Source organism: Lygodium microphyllum, chromosome 19 (genome assembly GCF_053477565.2).
Source record: "Lygodium microphyllum isolate KBCC chromosome 19, Lygodium_microphyllum_v1.1.10, whole genome shotgun sequence".
NCBI classification, from domain to species: Eukaryota; Viridiplantae; Streptophyta; class Polypodiopsida; order Schizaeales; family Lygodiaceae; genus Lygodium; species Lygodium microphyllum.
Genome location: NC_141153.1, coordinates 1,392,293 through 1,418,438, shown reverse-complemented (window position 1 = coordinate 1,418,438; position 26,146 = coordinate 1,392,293). Strand labels below are relative to the sequence as shown.

The following is a 26,146-nucleotide window of genomic DNA, read 5'->3' as shown; positions in this document are numbered from 1 at the left end:
AAGATTCATCAGGTATATTAAAAACCTTTGCCTTCTTCTAATCAGGATGGACAAACCTACAGGAGGAACGTGGTTCCTTCAACAGGTCCTATGCATCCAGATCACCATAGTGGATATTGTCAAACAGAGTAATGAAGTGAGAGTTTTTGTTCCAAACTTTTAAATGTGATATTTTTGTATTGGAAGAGTCCTGCCAGAAGTGCTCTTTCACAACCATGAAGCTATTCAAAAAATCTGCCATGCCAATGAAAGCTTTTGGAGGAAGAAGATTGAGATTGACATCTAAATCTCGGTGTTTTTTCACTCAGAATTGGAAATTTCAATCCATCCTAACACAGCTAAATTACTAGAGGAAGGAAGTGCCAAGTCTCTATATTGGCAAGAAAGTGACATGCCAAAACCAAGATCACAGAAATACAGATATCTAAGCCCATAGCAACAAATTGCAGGTGCTTGTACCATAACCTAATATGTACCTGCAAACATTAAGAAATATTTCAGTTTAGTTTCATGAAAGGCTGGAAAAAACACCATAAATGCCAAGAAAAATGTGAGAAGAAGGCAGGATCGAAGCTCAGCACAAAAATCAGTAGACAGTATGAGAGTGAAGCACGACACCCACTGCAATAGACTGAAAGAGTGTAAGCTGAAAGTACAAGGTACAACCCTTAAACCTTAGGGTTGTAGGGGGTGTTCACACCCGAACACAATAAGTGCCCATAAGTGTGTGTCATTAGCACATACGAAATAATACCATAAGTCTGGGGAAAAAAACCTCTCCTACCGAGAGTAAAAAGTGCCCCAGTGTCTTGCTGATCACAGACACTCCTATGTGAGCGTAGGCGTAAGTGAAATACCCAACAAACCCCCCTGGAGTGAAGAGTGATCAAGAGTCCAAGGATCATCCGCCACCAAAGGAAATCAACTTTTAAAACATTGCGAAATGCTTCAAATTTGTCATGAGGAAGAGCTTTGGTGAAGATGTTTGCCACATTACTGGTGGTAGGACAATAGACAAGGCTGATATCACCTACATGTAGCCTCTCTCTGACAAAGTGATAATGTATCTCAATGTGTTTCATACATGATGAAACATTGGGTTCCGTGCCACTGCAATGGCACTCTAACTGTCAATGAACAAAGGAGTAGGCTCCGTAATAGATACATCCAGATCAGCTAGCAAGCGTCTAATCCATACGCATTCAACTGTGGTAGTGAACGCTGCCTTGTATTCAGCTTCACATGATGATGTGGCAACAGTGGACTGTTTCTTGCTAAGCCAAGATATGCAAGATGAACCAAGAAAGAAACAATTGCCACTAGTGGAGTGACGTGAATCATTATCACCAGCCCAATCAGAATCACTATAAGCATGTAATCTGCAGTGGTCCCCCCTTGGCATAAAGCAATCAAAGAGATCTAGTACCCTGCAAGTAACGGAAGACACACTTAACAGCTTGCCAATGTGACATGTGTGGCTGATGCATATATATGCTTAGGGTTGAAACTGCAAACTGTATGTCCAACCTAGTGTTACATAGGTAAATAAGACATCCAACTGCTGGAGCATATGTCTGTACATCAAAAAAATCACTCTCATCATGCAATGACAACTTTAGTCCAAGTTCCATTGGTGTAATCCTGTAAGCCAAACTTCTCAAGAAGTTTACCGATGTATCTTGACTGTGATAAACCAATACCTCTAGCATCATGTATAAACTGAATGTCCAAGTAATAATGCAAAGACCCCAAGTCTAACATATTAAAAGTTCGCTGCAAATTTTGTTTAAATGCTGAAATCTGATCAGCATGTGTCCCTGTAAGCAAGATGTTAGATTACGGGAACAGATTTCTTGAATCTCATGGAAGCACGAGTCTCCTTCACCTCCCAGCCACGCCTAGATAAGTGCTGGCCTTCAAACTTATCTCTTTGCCAGCCGTCAACTAGCTGGAGTCCTACTATTTCTGGACTCCCTTACTCTCTAGGCTCCCCTTGACCCCGTTCGGGCGCCCAAGAGCCCGGACGGTCATTCTCGTGCATGTTCCCCTAAATTTACCTTAATGTAACATTAAATATCCCTATTAATGTCACATTTCACACTTATGACCTTAATGTAACATTAAATATTACTTTTAATGTCACATTAATGTCACATTTCCTTCCCCTTAAGAATCGGTTTCGTCCTCGAAAACGATATTTGGAAGGTCTAACTGTAAATCGGGAAACCTTTTCTTTAAAGTACTTACTCGCTCCCATGTTGAGCTTTCTTCTGAACAATCTTTCCACTTAACCAAATATTCTTGATAAATAGTATTCCTCGTTCGTCTATTACGAACATTTAATATTTTTTCTGGTTCATGTGGATTAGATTGGTCATAGAATAACTCCTCAATATCATCATTTAAAACTAAATTATCCAAATCACCCAGCTTCTTCCTTAATTTGCTTACATGAAAAACTGGATGTATTTTACTACCAATAGGTAGTTGGAGCTTGTAAGCCAATTCTCCCACCCTTTTAAGTATTATGAAAGGACCACAATACCTTGGTGAAAGCTTTGGACAATGTCCCTTTTTCATAGTTTTAGTTTGTTCAGGCACCTTAAGATAGACCAATTCTCCTTCTTCAAAGGAGATGTCTCTACGGTGAGGATCTGCATATGCTCTAGCTCGATTTTGAGCTTTTTTAATATTTTCTTGAGCAAATTTTAACATACTATTCATATCCTCCAAAAAGTCTTTAGCTGCCTGAACCTTAGGGCTGAAACCCATACATCAACATAAATGGACTATATCTAGTGGAAGAGTGTTTGGCACTGTTATATGCAAACTCTGCTATCGGTAAATACTCTTCCCAATTAGTTTGCCTTTTACTTACATATGCCCTAAGCATATCTTCAAGAATTTGGTTAACCCTTTCAGTTTGCCCATCTGTTTGCGGGTGATCCGCCGTACTCATGCTAAGTTTAGTATCCAATTTCCTAAATACCGCACGCCAAAAATGGCTATCAAATTTTCTATCCCGATCAGAAACTATATTTGCCGGAAGGCCATACAATCGGTATATGTTCTCTACGAACAATCTAGCCAATTCTGGTGTTTTAACATCAGTTGAAGTTGGAATAAACCTAGCCATTTTGGTTAACCTATCCACAATTACCCACACAGAGTCGTGCCCCCTCTGTGTTCTAGGTAGAGCAACAATAAAATCCATGGAGATACTCTCCCATTTTCCCGAAGGAATTTCTAATGGATGGAAAAGTCCTCCCATTTTTAATTTTTCAGCTTTATTAACCTGGCATTTATTACATTTGACCATATAGTCAAGGACGTCCGTATTCATTCCAGGCCAATAGAACTGCCTTTTAATAAGACTATAAGTCTTATTAACTCCTGGATGTCCCGCACTAGGGGTATCATGACACTCAAAGAGTATCTGGCGCCTTATTTCTATATCTTTCGAGACACATACCCTACCCTTGTAGAGTAAATAACCATTATCAATGGTAAAATTCTTCCACTTGAATCCAGTTTGAGCAACCCCTGATGCTCCATTTCCTAGTTGAACATCCTCAGATATTCCTTCCTCAGTAGAAGCACTTTCATTTGAATCCCCATTTTTTATTGCTTCCCATATGTTGGAATATGCCGGATCAACTTGACATTTCCCTTTTAAAGATTCAAGCAAATTGGAAGTGAACTGAGTAAAACTCAATTCATTAATGATGGGCATTCTGCTGAGTGCATCAGCTACTATATTATACTTTCCTTTCCTATATCTTATTTCATAGTCGAACTCTTGGAGGAGTTCGGCCCATCTGGCTTTACGCCCATGTAAATCTGGTTGATCATTAAGTCACTTAATGCTTTCATGATCCGATAAGATCAAAAGTTTGGCACCATACAAATAGTGCCTCCATTTCTTCATTGCATGTACTATTGCATACAGCTCCCTCTCATAAACAGAATAATTCTGTTTTGCACGATCTAATTTCTTGCTTTCAAAAGCAATTGGTCGACCTTCTTGTAATAAGACCGCGCCTATTGCCTTGTCACTGGCATCAGCTTCAACCACAAATGGTTTATTGGGATCCACTATTAATAATATTGGAGCTGTAGCAATAGCTACCTTAAGTTTTTGAAAACTTTCATTTTGGTCTATTCCCCAATTAAAACTTTTCCCTTTCCCTTTAAGTTGGTCTGTCATTGGAACAGCTATTTTGGCATAATCTCGAATGAATCTACGATAAAATCCAGATAAACCTAGGAAGATCTGCAGCTCTTCCAGGTTCCGTGGAGGTGGCCATTCAATAATTGCCCTTACTTTTTCTGGATCCATGTTGATTCCCTCTTTCGAGATTATATGCCCTAAATATTTGACCTCTTATGCAAAGAATTCACATTTAGTTTTCTTCGCATAAAGGGAATGTGTTCTTAACAGTTGGAATACTAATTGTAAGTGTTCCAAATGTTCTTCTCTTGATTTACTAAAGATCAAGATATCATCCAAAAAGACTACTACAAAATGTCCTAGATAGGGTCGTAAAACACTATTCATCAGCTTCATAAAGGTAGCTGGTGCATTAGTGAGACCAAAAGGCATCACCAAGAAATCATAATGCCCGTATCTAGTACGAAATGCCGTTTTGGAAATATCTTGTGCCTTAATTCTTATTTGGTGATAACCTGATCTTAAGTCTATCTTTGTGAAGAATTTTGCCCCTTGCAATTGATCAAAAAGATCTTCCATTCTGGGCATAGGAAATTTATTCTTCACCGTTATTTTATTAAGTGCTCTATAGTCAACACAAAGTCGCATAGAACCATCTTTTTTCTTTACCAATAAAATTGGTGAAGCCCAAGGTGAATTACTGGGTTGAATAAACCCTTTATCCAGGTAATCCTTAATTTGTCTCTCAACTTCTTGATGCTGTGTTTCACTTAACCTATATGGTGGTTTTGAAATTGGGTGTGTATCCTTATTTATATCAATTGGGTGATTTATTTCACCCCTATCTGGTGGAAGGCCACTAGCTAAATCAGAAGGAAACACATCTTTAAAATCATCTAACAAACTGTTCAATTCATTATTTACATTCAATTCGCAAACATAAGAAAATTGTTGCTTTATATTACAGGAAGTAAAAGTATTCTGTACAGGAAGAGACCATAGCATATATACCTCACAAACTTCCTTCTTTATCAGCTTCTGAACTTCAGTAGAACACAGCAAAGGATTATCAGATACTTCATGTTCACCTTGAATGACAAAAGTCTTACCATCCCTTTCAAATTCCAGTGTATTATGGTGATAACTACGTTTTAAGGATGGTTCCAATCCCCATAGCCACTCCCTCCCTAGAGCAATGTCAGCTCTTTCCATGTTCATTATTTGGAAATCAAGCTTATCTTTATATCCTTGAATCTCGATTTCCAAATTGGATATCATTGTATCCCATATTTTATTGTCTTGACCTTGCATCATACGCACAACATATTGATGCTCACTGTTTTGTTGGGGAAGTTTTAATTTTTTGACAAGTGCATAATTTATAAAATTATGTGTGGCAGAGTCATCAATCATGACTCTAACCCGTTTTCCAGCTATCAATCCATGTACTCTAAGTAAATCATGTGGCCCAAAAGTAGGCTGCCACAAAGAAGTTGACATACAACACTTATGTTGTACATCCATGTGCAAGACCTTTAAAGATTTATATTTTTCATGGCCCTTTAATTCTAAGGTCTGCACTACATGGATTTGTTTTTCTTTTCCCTTGCCCTTGTCCTTTTCTTTGTCTTCCCCCTTTTTCTTTTGAGGGCAATTCCAAGCAGCATGGTTAGGGGATAGGCAATTAAAACACAATTTTTGTTTTTTGGCCTTATCAAAGTCATCAGGACTTAGCTTTGGCCTCATATATGGTTTCTTTTCAAAGGGTTGTTTTTTACCTTTGAAAAATTGCATTTTTCTTTTAAATTTGCCCACAAATTTTGAGGTTTCTAATTCCTTAGACTTGGGCTCCATATCAGTGAGACTGGTGAGTGTACCTGGACGCGTACTATCTTCATAAATTAATGCAAATTTAATTGCCTCTTCAAGCGTCTTAGGTAAACTCCGTTTTACTTCCTTTTTACAGGCTTTATCCAGTCCCCTAATGAATCCTCTTGTTTTTTGGAATTCATCAATTCCTTCTAGTTTGAGGATTATCTCACGATATTCCTCCAGATATGTCAGTAGGGGCCGTCCTTTTTGTCTAACATAATCCCAATCTTCCCAATTTCTTTCCATTTCATTTTCAGGAAGAAATTCTTTTAAAAAGAAAGATTCAAATTGAGCCCAAGTTTCAGGTATTTTATTCGCCTCCTTTAAAGTTCGCCACCACTTATATGCTTTGGGTCCCAAAGTTAAACTGGCCTCCAATGCTTGGAGATGTGGTGGTGTATTTTTTAATTTATGTAAATCTTCCCATTTTTGGAGGAAATTAAAGATTGTATCTTTATTCCTATCTTTTTCCTCCCCGTAAAATTGAGGTGGTTTCATATCTTTTAAAACCAGATTATCCCTCAATTTATGATAGGTTTGGGGTTCTTTAGAATCTCGAATGGTCGCATCTAAATCTTTCGATGAAGATGGGACATCTGAGATTTCTATCTTATTTTTATCTTTTTCCAACAATAAAGTTAGCTGAGATTTTATTTCAGTAAGTGTTTGAATTAAAAACTCCATTTGAACCCCTTGAGTTTGCACACGAGCAGAAAGATCATCAAATTGCTCTCTCGTGGCAAAAAATTCTTCCCATTGTTCTTCTTGTATGTCTGGTTCATGGGGATCTACCATAGGTTGATCCCCGGAGCTAGAACTTTCCATTACCCTTTCTTTCCCTTTTTCTGCCATTAATACACTGGAATTGGAAAGCAAAAATAAGAAATTTGCATACAAGATAAAATACTTCCCTGATTTTTTATGGCAAGCTGTGGCTTCAGTTATGTATGAAGTTTTTCTGCCTGTCTCACAGCAGTCGCAGTCCAATCTGACTCAGCAATCTGATACTGGCGGCTCCCCTCTGATCTAGTTCTCGCGGATGCTGGCAGCTTCACATCAGATCTGGTTGGTCTTCACGAATGCTGACAGCTCCACGCTTGGTCTAGTTGGTCTTCGCACTGGTCTTCACGATCATGATCCTTACGTTTTTTTTTTTTATTCTGCCCGTTACGTTTTCTGCCACGGGTCCCGTAACGTTAGACCAATGATAAAGGTCACTTACGTAACGTGGCGCTGTATTACTAATGTAATAAGTCTTCTCCGTTTTCCTCACGGTCCGTCGATTCCCACGCGACGAGACGGTTCTTCACGGCCCGTTTTCTGACTGACGATCCGTCGACTATTATCGACGTCTTGATGACTAGAAACCCCAGCAATTATTTCCGTGATGAATCACTTCACGTCTTCACAGTTCCTGATTCCGGCTGCTCACGCGATATGACCAAAAACTGACGACCTGACGGATTCTTGTTTTTTTAAATGATCAGAAACATAGGCTCTGATACCAACGTTAGATTACGGGAACAGATTTCTTGAATCTCATGGAAGCACGAGTCTCCTTCACCTCCCAGCCACGCCTAGATAAGTGCTGGCCTTCAAACTTATCTCTTTGCCAGCCGTCAACTAGCTGGAGTCCTACTATTTCTGGACTCCCTTACTCTCTAGGCTCCCCTTGACCCCGTTCGGGCGCCCAAGAGCCCGGACGGTCATTCTCGTGCATGTTCCCCTAAATTTACCTTAATGTAACATTAAATATCCCTATTAATGTCACATTTCACACTTATGACCTTAATGTAACATTAAATATTACTTTTAATGTCACATTAATGTCACACAAGAGATCATCAACATATTGACAAATGATCAGCATGGATCCCCCCTCTTTACATACGTAAAGGGTAGACTCAGATGAGCTGTTTATGAATCCTTGATGAACCCTTGGCTAAGCAAGAAAGCATCTATCTTTGCATACCAAGCTTTAGGAGCTTGTTTTAAACCATATAAAGCTTTTTCCGCTTGCAAACCAAATGTTCCGATCCCTTAACTGCAAAACCAACGGGCTGCTGTACATATACTTCCTCATGAAGTTCCCCGCGTAAAAAATGCAGTTTTAATATCCAACCGATACACAGTCCATGCATAATGAGCAGCCAAAGCAACCATAGACCTAATGATCGTCATGCGGGAAGTAGGAGCAAATGTCTCCTCATAGTCAATGCCTTTCTTCTGTGCATAGCCTTTAGCTACAAGCCTTGCCTTATATTTGTCAATGGATCCATCTGCATTCCGTTTCAGTTTGTAGACCCATTTTGTTCCAATGGCTTTCTTCCCAAATGGCAAAGACATTAAATCCCATGTTTGATTCTTAGTGATAGAATCCAATTTAGCTTGCATTGCTGCCATCCAATACACACTCTGTTATGCATGCATACGAGCTTGCCTTCTAGTACAACCAGCCATGGGTGCATCCAGATGACTATCTTTCATAGTCTGTAAATACCATCTAGGCATTTGTCTTGCCTCCTAACTGTGCATAAGCTCTTGCTGAATTTCAGTTTCAGCACTTTGCTGAATATTCAAATCAGCCAATGGCTAATTTTCTGCATTTTCCAAAGGAGCAACTAGCTGAACATTGAGTTCACTTGCTGAAACTCCAGTTGAATCACCAAATGTAATGGGCAGCAGCCCTTCAAATACATCAAGGGCAGCTTGATATGTGTCTAAACCAGTCACGAACAATTCTGATTTTTCATCAAATAGTACATCCCTACTGACAAACACCTTTTTAGAAACAGGATCATAGAGTCTATAGCCTTTGCTCTCACTGCTATATCCCACAAAAATGCATTTGACAGCCTTGTTATCCAACTTTTTTCTGAGTACCTATGGAATGTGTGCATATGCAAGGCACCCAAAGGTACGAAAGTGTCTAACAAAAGGTTTCCAACTGTTCCGAGCCTCAAAAGGTGTAATTTTCTTCAATGCTTTGGTGGAGCATCTATTTAAAACATGGCAAGCACACCCGACGGCTTCCATTCAAAAACTATGTGGCAAGCTCTTTGCTTTCAGCATACATCTGGCCATCTCCATGAGTGACCGATTCTTCCTCTCTGCAACCCCATTCTGTTGTGGAGTATAAGTAGCAGTGTACTGATGGACAATGCCCTTTTGCTTTAAAAAATGATTCAGCATAGAGGATATGTATTCCCCCCCTCGGTCTGAACGGAGAGTCTTAATCTTACAACTAGACTGGTTTTCAACAAGTGCAATAAAAGCCAAGAATGCATCATACACTTCTGACTTTTTGACCAAAAAATAGACCCAGAAAATTTGAGTAAAGTCATCAATAAAAGTCACAAAATAGTAGCATCCTCCCAATGACTTTGTCTGCATATGCCCACATACATCTGAATGCACTAACTGCAATCTGGCTGTTGCTTTAAAAGCAATATCACAAGGAAACAAAAAATGATGCATTTTTCCCAAAATACATCCTTCGCACAAGTGCTCGAGAGGTCTTTCCGGTAGAGGTAATTCATCTAGCATCTATGTACGCTGTAAGAGCATCAAGCTACCAAAGTTCACATGCCCTATCCTAGCATGGCATAACTCCGCCTGTATCATAGCAGGAGTAAGAGTGGATGCCAAGTACGCTGACTGATCAACTGAAAGAGCATCCAACTCGTATAACCAATGACATAAAGTGCCTGTCAAGACCAAAGTCATGTGTTCTTTGTCTCTCACCATGCATCTGTCATTATCAAATGTGATCTGCAATCCACAACGTGCTAAAGAAGAAATAGAAAGCAAATTCTTCTTTATGCTTGACACAAACAAAGCATCCTGTAGGCGGAGAATGGAGCCATCAATGGCTGTGAGCACAATCTCCCCAATAACTCTAACAAGGTATAATGCATTTTTGGCACATTGTACAGACTTGCCAACTAGAGCTGCACCAACAGAAGCAAATAAATCTCTGCAATATGTGATATGTCTAAAACCATCACTGTCAAAAAACCAAGTGCTTGCATCCTCAGTAGAGCTAAATGCTCGATCAGCCCAAGAAGTGTCATAACTGCATGTGTAAAAGCAATAGTCCCTGTCTGCAACAAAGGACGCAGACTCAGTAGCAATGGAAGGAGCATCAGAAACAGACATCCTGACTCCTCCTCCTAGGCGATGCACTTTCTGCACTCAATGATGTAGTGGCATTGGTTCTTGCATTAATGGCATTTGCCCTTTTTGGCTTGCATGTCCCCTTGTTTTTTACTTGCCTGTGATGTGCCAAAAGTCCCAAAACCATAGAAACATGAAACGGGGAACGGGAACGGGGAACGGGGACGCGGACGCGGACGGGGAAGGGAACGCCAAAGCTAGGGAACGGGGACGTGGGAATGGGAACGGCATTTAAAAAATCAAAATTCATGAAGTAAGTAGGAACGGGAACGCCAAACCTAGAGAAGGAAGAGAAGAAAGAGAAAGAAGAGAAAGAAGAAGAAGGAAGAGAAGAAAGAGGTTGGAGGTGGGAGGAGAAAGAAGAGAAAGAAGAAGGAAGAGAGGGAAGAGAAGGAAGAGAAGAAAGAAGAAGAAGGAAGAGAATGAAGGTGGCTGGGGGCAGGATGCAGGCGGGAGCAGGACGCGACCGGGCGCAGGTAAGTTTTGCCACGTGGCGTTCCCTGTCCCGTTTCAGATAGGGGACGCAGCCTATCTGAAACGGGAGAGGGAACGTTCCATCATTTGGAAACGCGGTCCATGACGGATACATTCCGGGGACGGCGATTCCACGTGCCGGGGGGGCGTTCTGGCCATTTCCTGTCACTATGCCCAAAACTTTGCGGAGCATTCTTTACTTGACTGCCTTTGCCTTTCTGTCTAGCCATAAAGCCTACTCAGAGGCTATGGCATCCACACCACTATTTCTTCTTGTTTGCTCCTCCTCTAGAAGCAAACTGACTAACTGAAGAAAAGTGATTGGCTGTGCGGCAATCCTCATGGTGAGATTTAAGGCCGTATGAAAAGCCAAGTACGAAGGAGGTAATGAGTTCAAAGTGGTAGATATCATCTGTGCAACCGAATAGTACTCATCGACATTCGTGAGTTGCTCACACAAGTCGTGAATTTTGTTCAAGTGATCCTAAATAGAATCACCTTCATCCATTTTCAATGTCTCGCTCTTTCTTTAAGAAAGAGATGCAAGTCTCATTCTTGCCTGCAAACATTTGCTCCAAAGTTAGCCAAGCTTCTTGTGAAGAAGCTGCTGAATGGATGTGGGGGATGATTGACCGCTGAACTACCAATGCAATCAGCAACAACACCTGTGCATCCCGTGTATCCCATGCTTTTTGAGCTGCTGATCTTTGTGGAAGTGGTTGAAGTGGAGCAAACTGAGGTGCCCGTTGTGCACGTCCTCCTGGAGAAGAAGTAGCTGGAGCCACAACTCCACGTCTAGCTTCTTCTTCACTAACATAATCCCAAAGATTTTTCGCCACAAGTACATTCTTCATCATGAAGGACCAAAGTGAATAGTTATTTCCATCCAATCTGCCCTCCTTGGATACATAGGTGAAGACATCTCCTCCCCGATTTGCCATGATAATCAATTACCAAAAGAGGCAAAAGAGCAATGTCGAAGCAGGTCCAAACTGGAAATCTCTAGAAATTGTAGGAAATAACTTTCTGCAACTATTATATAGAGGTGCACTCTATCAAAACTATCTTTAATGCATGCAATCCAAGGTGCAATCAATATTCAGCAACACTGTATCAGCAAAATCCCCAAAATTTCTTGCCCCAAATTTATTCAAAGCAGTCTATCAATGAATGTAACTGCAGTGCATGTGCCAATGTCCTCAAAAAACATAAAAGCCCCAAAAAAATTTATGAATGTGCCAAAAATTTGCATCTATGTGTCCTAGACACGTATCCAAAAGTTTGTGCCTACTTGCATAGGAACCCCCTCTTCCAAAAATTTATTCTGGAATAAAAGAATGAAAATTTTTTTAAAATACCTGACATGGAGAGGGCAGACGCTGCTCAGGTCGCAGGCAAGCAAGGCAATCGAGTTGGACTTCATAGGCCACAAGTGGATGGTGTCAAGTCAAAGGGGTGGTCACTGTGGTGCTAACGGGCGGCACAGGCTGACAGCCAGGTGAACAGCGCTCAGTAAGCGGGCAACACTCTGACGATGGGCGGGCACTGATGGGCAATTCTCAAGCGTGGAGCTACAAAGTCGGCGTTGCACACAGACGGGTGGCATTGGCCACATGCAAGCGGCGCAATGCTCACCAGGCGGGAGTCAAGAGGCGCTTTGGACTAGACTGGCGGGAGCTGGCACTTTAGATGGGACTGGCAAGACGTTCTGCTAGCGCTTTAGATTGGACTGGCGAGGCAACTGACGCGGCGTGCAGCACAGGGGCGGACAGGAGGTAGTCTGGTGTGTGGCGCAAGAAGCAAGTCGAGCTGCTGCAGGTTGTGGCGAATCTGACGAGGCAGAGTTGAACTGAGCCACAAGCTCCCAAAGGCTGAGTGGAGCTGAGGAGAACCTGAGCTTCAGCTGAATAGAGCCAATGCTGCTCTGATACCAAATGTGAGAAGAAGGCAGGATCGAAGCTCATCACAAAAATCAATAGACAGTATGAGAGTTAAGCACGACACCCAATGCAATCGACTGAAAGAGTAAGCTGAAAGTACAAGGTACAACCCTTAAACCTTAGGGTTGTAGGGGGTGTTCACACCCGAACACAATAAGTGCCCGTAAGTGTGTGTCATAAGCACATACAAAATAATACCATAAGTCTAGGGGAAAAAACCTCTCCTACCGAGAGTAAAAAGTGCCCCAATGTCCTACTAATCACCGACACTCCTATGTGAGCGTAGGCGTAAGTGAAATACCCAACAAAAAATGCCAAGAAGCTGAAAATCTCAAAGACCAAAGCTGAAAGGTGAAAGTTGGGAATAAAGAAACGTAAAAGAGGGTAAATCATCCAAAAGCATTCATCATGTTTGCTGGAAAATTGAAGCTCCAAAATCTCCTCAAAGCCCTGTGCTACCATCACCATCATGAAAAAACCCTTTGCATTGTTATTTATCGCTGGAAACTTCTTCAACAGCTTGATTTCTTCGATCAAGACCGCCTACTCCACATTTTACCAACAAAGACTATTCTTGATTTTTATTTTATTTTTAATCAGAAGAGGCTTTCCCATCTTCACTTTCTTCAAGCCAAGGCTGTTTAGCTTTAGTTCTTTGAGACAAATTTTCATAAAGCTATTGTGTGGCTGATTTCTGCATTCTCAGCCATCAGGGATTGCTTAACCCTGATTTGTTCTAGCATTTTTTATTCTGAGGTTTCTTCTGAGAAGGATATACCACTGAAGTAGAGCTTGCTGGAAAGGATCATTCTCATCAAATTCTCTTGCTAATGAGGGGGATGAAATTCGAACCCTTCCAACCTTAGGGCCTTCTTCTCACGTCTCTATTGTGAAGATATTTTCCTTTTAGTTTGTTGATTTAGTGCAATTAAGTGTTAAATAGTTTTCATGCACCCTTGCCAAAGTCCATTGGTCCCAAAGCATAAAATATTATCTTCTTTCAAAAAGAAGGTGGCCTAGGGGACAAATCATTCTTTAAAATCATGGCCGACCAAAATACTCCGGTCCTAAGGAAAGACATGCATGATGCGACCCCTAATTTGTTAGTAGTACATATGCCTCCATCTCTTCTATTTTGTTAGCCCATCTTCAACCCTCAACTTGTCTCCATCTCTTTTATATGTTCATGGCTGTAATTTTCTGAATAACTGTCATTTCAACTTGGATTACTCCTGCAGCATGTTGTTCATCTAGATCAGCTTAGAGATTGCTTGCTATGTTGCCCATTGGGGAAAAATCCCCACCTTTCTTGTGACTGCCTGACCTTAGCAAGTTTTTGCAGGTTACTAGTGGGAGATCTCAACTTGGGAGTTCATAGATGTTGGACCATTTCTAAGTTTTTGCACACATTCAATTAATTTAAGTTAATATGACATTAATTAATATCGGTTTTAAAAAATGAATTGAATCGTGTGTAAGTTTGGGCATACATTCATTTAATTTAGTTTGAAATTTAGTTTGAATGAAACCTTCCTTAAAGTTTCATTTAATTGATAAATTTGGGTGTGGACAAAATTTCAGGCGAGATACTTAATTAATGCCCAGATAATTAAATTTTAAGATTAAGTTAATTATTCCAGTGAAAAGCTAACAAAACACAGGGAAAGCAGGAGAAATGCATGAAAGCCATGAAAACATAGCTTTTCTCCACCATGCGGCCAATATATGGGCAGATCGTAGCTGGGAGGAGACGTCAGTCACCTACCATTGCTGATCATGGAGTTTCTATTGTTGATCATGTTGTTCCCACAACTGCTAGTGAAGCTGTTCCAAGGCACAGCGGAGCTGTCCCAAGCCTGATATTGCTGTTTCCAGGCAAATCCATGTCTAAAGAAGCAGTCCAAAGCTGCCCAATGGCTGTCCAAATCAAGGCAAAAGCTGATTTAAGTATTTTGATGCTATTCCAGGCTGGGCGATGATAATCTGAAACTTCCCAAGTGGTCTTGGAGCTGTGTTGTGCTTAACTGTTGTGGTTCAGAGCATTCTAGAGATTTGTCGTTACAAATTTTGTCAAATTGGGTTGTTCTGGCAAGATTCTATGTTAGACAGATTCGTCTTCTTATGCCTCCATGAAAACATTGTTGTTTTACTCAATTTTGTTCTTCTTAGTCTTGGCTGGTGAGAGGAACTGGAGATAGGTAATTTCGCTCTGCAGATCCATAAGTAAATATACTAGATTGGGCTATTGAAGGCTGAGTTTGGGAAGCCAGTGAACAAAGCTTTTTGCAGTAGTAATAGCTGTACAAGTGATTTAGTAATGATTAAAAAAGCATTGCAAGGGGCACAAGGCTTTGGGGGCAATCTTGCAATGCTTTGGGGGCAATCTTTCTTTATTTCAGGTATAGGAGCATTCTAGCTCCACATTCTCATTTTTCCATTCCTAAATTTCCTAAATTTTTTGTTCTTTAGATTAAGTTAAAGATTACTACCGTTTGATTCACAAAAGGCTGACTTCATGTCCATTGCTGGGACATTGCCAACTTCCTCTAAGAGGGTGAGTCCATGATTAGCACTTGAATCTTAAGTTCAGCTAAACAGAAAAAGCATTCAGTAGGGATTTCTCACAAGGAATGAAGCAAAGATTTTTTTCGCACAACTTAAGATACCCTGGACAAGATGTATCTTAGTATGCTAATGACGTATAGAAGAGATTGGAGTTTGGCCCTCCATGTTACTTTAGAGTCTAAGGAGCCTAGGAGGACTAATGCAATGATGATAGTCTATTCAAAGCACAACTGCTTAATGCAATACAGACTTTTGCCCAACTTATGAAGAATCCTACTTTTGCTATATTGACAATTAGTAAAATTCAAGATCTTTGATGAATGCAAGATAAGATGAAAGCCATCTTTCATCCAATAGTTTGGTGTAGCTTATTCAAGTGGAAAGTGTATTAAATAGTCCAAGATATGCAAGGCATCTACTTTCCTCAAAGGGAATTCGCAATAGTGGTGGAAAAAAATTTTCCTTCAAGGGAAAAGCACCAAAAATTTGGATATCTTTCAAGCAAGAGTTTGTGAGAGTGCACAACGGAAGAGAAACACGAGTACATAGAGGAAAGAGGAGAGAAACAGCACAATGGGAGATAAAAATGCCATGTGTCAGCTGATAAATCTCAAGACCAAGGAAGAAATGTAGGATACCAAGGTCCATCATGTCAACTCCTGCTGCAAAATCTCCCATGTCCAATCCACCTACTGTGAGTCACTCCTTGTAATAATCAAGTCGTCCACATATAAGATGTACAAAGTACACGTCACCCTCAACCTTATAATAAAGGTAGGAGCCATCGTTGGAACGATGAAAGCCACTCTAGAGACAGAACCGATCCATCCATTGATACCAAGCCCTAGGAGCTTACTTTAGGCAATAAAGGGCCTTCCAACCTGTAGGTATGATCCTCCTTTCCCCGCACACAAAAACGAAGAGGTAGATCAACATCAATCTCCCCCTTTAAGATCCCATTCAAGAAGGCAAACTTTACATCCATCTAGTAAACTAGCCAACAGTGATGGGCTATAAGAGTCAAAACAACCCAAATAGTAGACATACAAATAGTACGTGAAAATGTCTCAAAATAGTCCAAGCCTGCCCTCTATGCAAATTCCTTGGCTATAAGCCAAGCTTTGTACTTGTCTAGGGCGTCATCGGCCAAATATTTGGTCTTATAAACCCACTTCACACCTATCACCTTCCACTTCTGTGGATGCGAAACCAACTCCCAATTTTGATTATGCTCCATGGAATCGAGCTCCTACACAACCCCGTGCTATACATCCTATGCAAGAGCCTCATCAATAGTAGTAGGCTCATGATCCTATAAAATACAAGACATAAGGGCATAGTTCACACAAAGTGTCCTACCTTGCCGGGCATATATCCTGGCTGATCTACATGGGCCCATCAATGTTGCAGGAAAATGAGGAACACCCCCATCCTACATAAGCTATCTGTACAACCAAGGAATAACAATGGGCTCATCTTGCTATAATGGGGACCGAGAGGCCTTCCGTACCTATAATGCACTGGTCTAGGATAGGGACTCCCCCTCAGTGGATAAAAGTACATTCGAATACTGTGCTCTTTGGAAAACCTGTCAAAAACCTTGGGGTAAAACTCTCTACCATGATCTGCTCTTACACCACAAACTTTAAAATAAGTTAAAGTTTTTGCAAACACCTTTCGATCACAAAAGTTAAGAGTATGTCTCACCCTTGTACTCCAAAAAATACAACCACACATACCTACTAAAGTCATCAACAATAAGCATTAGATATTTGGCCTTCTGAATGGAGACTGTACCCATAGGTTTGCACAACGGGCATGCAAAAGAGCCCCAAGCTCATGGGAAGTCCACACAGCAAGGGCGGTGAGCTTGTACGATCCACCCTCCTAAGTACATGTCCAAAGAATATAACCTGTAGAAGAGTCCTCAGTGGTCATAGCATCCTAGGTGAAGGCCACACGCGTACCTAACTATGTCAAACCATGGACAAAAAAAAAGGCTAAAACCTGGTACATAAAGAACTTTGGCGGATAAAGCCTATCTACCTAGCAAAAGAGGAATAGTCCCCACTCCACAAACTGGTACAAAAGAGTTATCATCAATTGTGACAAAAACCCCTCCAAAATGTAGATCCTAAAGCCAATCCTATCGGTAAGTCGCATGTGAAGAGACCCCACTATCAATGAGCCATGGCTTCTCCTCGATGGAAGAAGCAAGTGTTGTAGCTTCAACCTCAAACAAATAAACAAAGACAAACTCTATAGTAGCAAGGGTGACCTTTGAATCCTTCGAACCTTCATTTGGCTCCAAATGGGGATACTTCAGCCAACACTTCTCTTGATGAGTACCTTTCCCATACTGTGGACACTTGGGCTTTGAACTTCTTCTTGTCCTTCTTCTCATCCTTCTTGTCATCCTATTTCTTGTTGGTGTTTGCCTTCTGTTTCCCCCTCCTGCACCTACAATAAATGCTTTGGTAGAGCCGGATCCACTAGCTCTCATCTCTTTTGTCATGCTCCTAGACAAGCCGGTAGCTCCTCCCAAAGAAGAGTCTCACATACTCTCAATATAAGAAGGCTACTATAGAAAAATCATACCTAGGAGACGGCAATTGGGTATAGAAACCATCACCATATCCTCTGAAAATATCATCTGACCAAGGGATGTAAGCTCATATCTCATATCCTTCATTTTGCTGATGTGATCCTTCATAGAAGGAGAGTCATCAACGGAGAGCATCAAAAGCTTCTCCTTCAAGATCATATGGTGGGAAAAAGTCTTTTGATACTAAAGGGAAGAAAGCTTTGTCTACACTTTTGTCGTTGTCTGCAACCCCATACATGGACAAGGACAAAATCCTATAGTCTCATAAAGAAAAAGGGCTAAGCTCGTAAGCTAAGCCAATCCCAAAGAGTTGCACGATCCATAGTCAATCCAACTGTGGGATCCTCCATTGACAAGGAATAGGGGTAGTAACAAAGGCCCAAAAATCGAACGTGTTAAGGATACGATCCACTTTACATGACTAAAGGGAGTAATTAGATCCATCCAACAAATCTTCTTTAGGTAGGGAGGGCAAAACTGTCAGAAGTGGTGCAGCAATGGAAGCATAAACATGTGCTAAAATAAACTGTTGAACACAAGACGAAAGAGAAAGGGAAAGGAAGAACACAATACAGATGAGAACTCAAATGTATGCTCGGAAAATGGAATCCATATACCAAGACATGAGATAGTACAGAAGCAATGTGAGTCACCGGCTGTGGGGGCACTAGCACCTACTCCCTCCCCCCAAGAATTGTTAGATGATGAATGAATGTGGAGGAGGTAGCCTAAGAATATATAGGCCAAATAAATGCCATAAAATATGACTGGTCTATTGAGAAACCCTTCACTCGCAGTTTGCGTTTTTGCGTTTTGCATTTAGGGTTTGCAGCCCCAAAAAGGGGTGCCATCCTAGACTAACTATGCCTATTTATAGGCCACTCTCTCATCCATTCCTTACGGCTGATTCATTCAGTCCATCACCTCTTCTCTCCAGCCTCTCCACTACCCTCACACCCCTTTAGGAGGATATTGCAGTTCGTGGTTCGTGGCTGTCATCATCATCTTCCTTGTGCTATGGCACCCTTGTTCCCTTGTATCACATTCACTCCATGATTCAAATCTTCATCATTCCATTCATCAGAGTTTCTTCTCTCTTCTCTTCTCTTCTCCGTGTTTGCCGAGTTCACTCCGTGTTCCTCCCCGCAAACCCTACTGTCTCGTTGGTACGTCATCTTTTGACATGGTATCAGAGCTGGATCTGCTCAAACAGCGACAAAGATCCTCTGCTCCAGTGAAGGCAAAGACCGGTGGGCGGGTTCGGCATCCACTTCTCTTCTTCTTCCGCTGCACCAACATCTCGTTTTTGCAGGTTTCAAGTATTTTCAGCTTGCTGCCCACACCCCTTTCACGGAGGACATTGCAGTCTCAGCTGTCCCTTGCTGTCATCTACAGTCTGGCACCTATTTCTAGCCTTCCACCCGCAGTTTGCAGCTATTTACAGCAGAGCGACTGTTGTTGATCACTCTCCATTCAGAAAACAATCTCATTTTTGCAGATTTCAGGTATTTCAGCTTGCTGCCCACACCCCAAACACAGAGGACATTGCGGTCCAAGCTGGCCATTGCTGTCTACAACAGTCTGGCGCTTGTTTCCAACCTCTCACACACTGTAAAGATAAAATTTAAAAGAGAGAGAGAGAGAGAGAGAATAAAAAAAGGAAAATTAGGAGAAAGGGCAAGAGAAAAAAAAGGGACGGAGAGACTTGCACAAGGATGTATAACACAGGTGTTGTATGTCAACTTCTATGTGGCAACCTACCTTCGGGCCACATGATTTAGTTAGAGTGCATGGATTAATAGGTGGAAAGAGAGTTAGAGTCATGATTGATAACTCTGCCACCCACAATTTCATAAGTTATGCACTTGTCAAAAAGTTGAAACTTCCCCAACAAAAGAGTAAGCATCAATACATTGTTCGCATGATGCAAGGTCACGATAACAAAATATGGGATACAATGGTATCCAATTTGGAAATCGAGATCCAAGGATATAAAGATAAGCTTGATTTCCAGATTATGAATATGGAAAGAGCCGATATTGCTTTAGGGAGGAAGTGGCTATGGGGATTGGAACCATCCTTAAAGCGTAGTTATCATCATAATACATTGGAATTTGAAAGGGATGGTAAGACTTTTGTGATTCAAGGTGAACACGAAGTATCTGATAACCCTTTGATGTGTTCCCTTGAAGTTCAGAAGCTAATAAAGAAGGAAGCTTTGTGAGGTATATATGTTATGGTCCCTTCCTGTAAAGGACACTTTTACTTCTTGTAATATAAAGCAACAATTTTCTTATGTTTGTGAGTTGAATGTAAATAATGAATTAAGTGGTTTGTTAGATGAATTCAAAGATGTATTTCCTTCTGACTTACCTAGTGGCCTTCCACCAGATAGGGTCGACCGGTTGCTTTTGAAAGCAAGAAATTAGACCGTGCAAAACGGAATTATTCCGTTTATGAGAGGGAGCCATATGCAATAGTACATTCAATGAAGAAATGGAGACACTATTTGTATGGTGCCAAATTTTTTATCTTGTCGGATCATGAAAGCATTAAGTGGCTTAATGACCAACCGGATCTAGAAGGGCGTAAAGCCAGATGGACCGAACTCCTCCAAGAGTTCGACTATGAGATAAGGTATAGAAAGGAAAGTACAATATAGTGGCTAATGCGCTCAGCAGAATGCCCATCATAAATTAATTGAGTTTTACTCAGTTCACTTCCAATTTGCTTGAATCCTTAAAAGGGAAATGCCAAGTTGATCCAGCATATTCCAACATATGGGAGGCAATAGAAAATGGGGATCCAAATGGAAGAGCCTCCACTAAGGAAGGAACATCTGAGGATGTTCAACAAGGAAATGGAGCATCAAGGGTTGCTCAAATGGGATTCAAGTGGAAGAATTTTACCATTGATAATGGTTATTTACTCTACAAGGGTAGGATATGTGTGCTGAAAGATGAAGGAATAAGACGCCAGATACTCTTTGAGTGTCATGATACCCCTAGTGCAGGACATCCAGGAGTTAATAAGACTTATAGTCTTATTAAAAGACAGTTCTATTGGCCTGGAATGAATAAGGACGTCCTTGACTATGTGGTCAAATGTAATAACTGTTAAGTTAGTAAAGCTGAAAGATCGAAAATGGGAGGACTTCTCCACCCATTAGAGATTCCTTCGGAAAAATGGGAGAGTATCTCCATGGACTTTATTGTCGCTTTACCCAGGACACAAAGGGGATACGACTCTGTGTGGGTGATTATGGATAGGTTAACCAAAATGGCTAGGTTTATTCCAACTTCAACTGATGTTAAAACACCAGAATTGGCTAGATTGTTCATAGAGAACATATACCGATTGTATGGCCTTCCAGCAAATATAGTTTTTGATCGGGATAGAAAATTTGATAGTTAATTTTGGCGTATTGTATTTAGGAAGTTGGATACTAAACTTAGCATGAGCACGGCGGAGCACCCGCAAACAAATGGGAAAATTGAAAGGGTTAACCAAATCCTTGAAGATATGTTGAGAGCATATGTAAATAAAAGGCAAACTAATTAGGAAGAGTATTTACCGATAGCATAGTTTTTGCATATAATAGTGCCAAACACTCTTCCACTGGGTATAGTCCATTTATGCTAATGTTGGGTTTCAACCCAGAGCTCCTCATGCAGTAGGACTACATAAGTAAAAGGTTCAAGAAGCAAAGGATTTTTTGGAGGATATGAATAGTATATTAAAATTTGCTCAAGAAAATATTAAGAGAGCTCAAGACCGAGCTAGAGCTTATGCAGATCCTCACCGAAGAGACATCTCCTTTGAGGAAGGGGAATTGGTCTATCTTAAAGTGCCTAGACAAATTAAAACCATGAAAATGGGACGATGTCCAAAGCTTTCACCAAAATATTGTGGTCCTTTCACAATACTTAAGAGGGTAGGGAAACAGACTTACAAGCTCCAACTACCTGTTGGTAGTAAAACACATCCAGTTTTCCATGTAAGCAAGCTAAGAAAGAAGTTGGGTGATATGGATAATCTAGTCTTAAATGATAAGATTGAGGAGCTATCCAATGACCAATCTATTCCACATGAACCAAAAAGAATTTTAAATGTTCGTAATAGACGAACAAGGTATACTATTTATCAAGAATGTCTGGTAAAATGGAAAGACTGTTTAGAAGAAAGCTCAACATGGGAGCGAGTAAGCACTTTAAGAAAAAGGTTTCCCAATTTACAGTTGGACCTTCCAAGTATCGTTTTCGAGAACGAAACCGATTCTTAAGGGGAAGGAAATGTTACCTCAATAAATGTAACTTATTGCAAAACAAGCACTAGAGATGACCGTCTGGGAGCCTTAGGAGCCCGTACAAGGGGAGCTTAGGAAGTGAGTGAGTCATAAAATTAGTAAAACTCACTACAAAACGGCGGCTGGCACGAGAGAGACGTCGGGTTTCTCCAGCATCTTCTTGAGCGTGGCTGAGTGGCGAATGGATGTTCTCGTGCTTCACATCAAGGGAGTTGACAAGAGTGAGAGGGGGCGTCTGCAGAAAGACAGTCCCATAATACTGTCAGTCTCGTAATACTCTCAAGGAAGTCAACAGGAGTGAGAGGGGGCGTCTGCAGAAAGACAATCCCATAATACTATCAGTCTCGTAATACCCTCTCTCAGATCATGAGTGATCTAAGACAATACAATATACAATGATAATGTCTCATCATAGTACATACAACAATGGCCATCAAAGTAGAACCATGGATACCCAAGTAGTGGGTGCGCAAGCCACTACCAAGGTGCCTTGGAGAGAACCTAATGTTGATATTGATCGTACTAGCTCCTGAAAATAGAGAAGAATCATAGTAGCTCTCATATCCATCAACGATGCCTTTAATGTAGCACACGTGATCATCCTATCACCAATGCCACAACACATAAATGACCATGAATTCCCCTCCTTTGGCCAAACCACCAAAGTATCCCCTCATGTGAGCTCCAAACAAAAGCCACCACAACTTTGTCAAGAAAGGAACAACTCATCATGAACCTGGATGTCAATCCCATCTAATTTGTACCTGCCAGACTTCGGTCGATGTATCAAGGAAACCCTCTCTGGATCCTATGCACTATATAGAAGTATAGATAAGGCCAAATTGCCCCATCACATCACCCTCTCACACTCCCTCTCTAGCACAAGGAAAAAGTGAGAGATGACCTCATCATAACCACTAGAAAGTAGCTAAGAAAGGGGCCACCAAGCCCTTCCCACAATCCGAAGAAAAGAATCCCTTCCGCGCCTTAGACTTCGCCTTGGCCAGAGAATCTGAGTCGAAATCTGAGACAGATGATGACTTGTCAAAGGAGTCCACATCCCCCGACATCTTCTGCTCCTTTTGCTTCCTTGAAGCCACTAACTCTTTGCAGTCCTTCCGCAAATGGCCCTTCTTGCCACAATGGTAATACTAGGCCTTCAACTTCTTCGTCTTCAAACCCCTCTCTGAAGCTACAAGAGCCTCGCCTGAACCTCCGTAATGTGACAAAAGCCACCCCTGTAGTCGCAAAGTCGCCTCATGCTTAAACAGCATCGAGCACATGTGAAGAAAACCGACAGAAGTCATAGATGTCTGCGTCCGTAAAGCATTCACAACTCATGGTGAAAGGAACCTTGTAATTGCTCTCATGGTGAAAGGAACCTTATATATCAACTGCAACTTCGACCATACGTCTAAAGCTATCTTGCAAGAGGTTACCGCCGATAGAACTTCTTTGGAAATACACCGAAGTAAGGCTGAGTAAGCATGGGCATCATCTGAATCCCATGTAAGCACTACTTTCTCATGGTTGTCTTCATCAAAATCACCTAGAATAGAAGAAGGTCGATGAGGATGTGCAATAGCTCCGCAAACCACGTACCATAACCGCTTCTGGATGAACCGGGCCTTCATCACCGCACTTCACATATCATAATCAAGTCCATGGAGCTTGTCATCAATGGATGTGCATGGAGAAGCCATCTATAGAGAATTTAGAAGAGAAGAAGAGAAAATAAGGTATTTGGAGAGGGAACACAGCCAAAACACAAGCACAGATTGCAAAAAGCAAGAGTTCACATACAATATAACCCAAAATCTCACCAAAATAAAACAAAAGCTGCTGGAAAAAGTCAAAAATTGACAAAAACAGTAAAAACAGCCTAATAATGCAAGTGCCCAGGCAAGAGGAGATGTAGAGGCACCAAAACACAAGCTGAAATAGACACGCAAGTTATACGATGCTAACGTCAACAAAAAACGCAGGTAAAACACGTCGCCTGGTTGGAGCAGCAATCACCTGATCAACAAGGGTGAAAACAATCGTGAAATCAATAAGAAAACACAGCAAGAGCACCGATCTTGAGCTCTGATACCATGTCAAAAGTGGTGTAACAATGGAAGCATAAACATGTGCTAAAATAAATTGTTCAACACAAGACAAAAGAGAAAGGGAAAGAAAAAACACAATATAGATGAGAACTCAAATGTATGCTCGGGAAATGGAATCCATATACCAAGACATAAGACAGTACAGAAGCAATGTGAGTCACCGGCTATGGGGACATTGGAACTTGCTCCCTCTCCTCAAGAACTGTCACTTGATGAATGAATGTGGAGGAGGGAGCCTAAGAATATATAGGCCAAATAAATACCATTAAATATGACAAGTCGGTCAGCATTAAATGCTGGCCAATTGGCTGCAACTAATGCAAATTTACAATAAATGCTGGCAAATAAAATGCCTAAAATATATCTGGTGCCCAGCCTGTAGTACCACATGCACAGACTCAACCATGAACTCACTAATCTACTAACAAGAACAAGCACTTGAACATATGGTGCCATCATAGGTAGCCTACGGCTAGCAAGACAGACTCTATGTGAAACATGGAGAGAGGAGAAAGGAGAAGGCTACTTTGATCTTTGAGACCTGTTAGAAGATGGTGCCCATTCATCCTTGTAACAATCACAACGTCTATCTAAGAAAGTATGAATAGACTCCTCATCCAAGTCATCAAACAAATTGAACCAGTGAAATGACCTTTGATGCCTAAGTTCATATGTGGTTCGGTAGACTGGTCAGCCATGCCTTAAGGTGCAATGAAAGGTGCTAACTACAAGAGCTGTCCGTAAACCACATTACATGTGAGTCATCTAGGCACCTAATGTGTCATCTAGGAAACCACGAGTAGGATAGGAGAAGGTGCTGGCACACAAGACCCTCTCAGCCCATCAGTATTAGCTTGGCTAGATAGACCATGGGTGTGCTTGAGGTTTATAGGAATTAGGAGCAGGTTTACAACTTGGGCCTTCTTCTTACATCCTTTTGTAAGATTGCATGTATTCCGGCTTCAATCAAAAGTGCCGGTTGGAAGTGTTAGATATAAGGATTGAACTCGCTCTTCAGCCCCTTCGTTTCTAAAGAAAACAATTGTTTGAAATGGCAATAAAGACAAAGTTCAGCTACTTGATTCAATTAAATGCAGTAATTACGATGTCACTTCACTCGTTCCTAGTAACAAGGCATGTGAAATGGCAAGACAAGCCAAGCCACCTTGAGTGTAACGCCTTGTTTGTTTGATGGGCTGGATAAAGTTTAACAAAGCCTAGCTAGATTGCTAAGATGTCTTGAGAATCCCGCTCAGCCTGCCATTGGCGACTGTCAAAAATATGAAAATACCTGTATTCTGATTGAGCCACAAGACTAAAACCTAAACTTTTTAATTTCTCCTTACGGTTTTGCCAGCACCGTTGGGACCGACGATGAGGGTGAGCGGCTTGTCGAAGGTGATGACATGCGTGTTGTCGGGGCTGAAGCTCCGGATTCCCTTGATCAGCATCTTGTCCACCGTGCTCATCTTGGCTGCTCCTGACACTGATGATGACGACGACGGACACCGAGAAGAAGGTCCGGACTCCTCGCCCGAGAGAGAGAGAGAGAGTACCGTCACCAAGCTTGGTCCAGCAAAAGTCTTCGAGCTTTAAGTGTTCTCATCGAAATAAATGTAAAGGAATGTAAGAGAGGACAAGTCGTAAGGTCATTTGCATGGAAAATGCAAGGAATGAATGTAAGGGATGTAGGAAAGGCAACTACTAAGGCTTCCTTTGCACGTAAAATTCTGAACTTGTATGATCAACCATAGGGTAAGATACTTACAGCTCCGTTAAGGAAAGATGCATCCTCGTAGGATGAAAGAGCAAAAAGAACATCATTTGACTTGAGTTACATAGATTTTGCTTAGGCTAGTTGCACCTTAAGTGCAAATGCACAACTCCTATCAACACTGTGGGCATGCACTTTTTCAAAACATAGAC

General features: G+C 41.2%; 1 protein-coding gene across 2 annotated transcripts in view; it reads right to left on the bottom strand.

Annotated features, from left to right (window-relative positions):
- The window catches only part of RAD50 (DNA repair-recombination protein (RAD50)), a 96,151-nt gene extending 70,221 nt beyond the window's left edge, over positions 1-25,930 (bottom strand). The window contains exon 1 of one of the 2 annotated variants that reach the window (XM_087700970.1): positions 25,567-25,930. In XM_087700970.1, the coding sequence (XP_087557096.1) occupies positions 25,567-25,689 (123 nt within the window). In that variant the 5' untranslated portion in view covers positions 25,690-25,930. The remainder of the gene's footprint in view (positions 1-25,566) is intronic. The other variant, XM_087700971.1, reaches the window with a different exon arrangement.
- Positions 25,931-26,146: the final 216 nt, after the last annotated feature.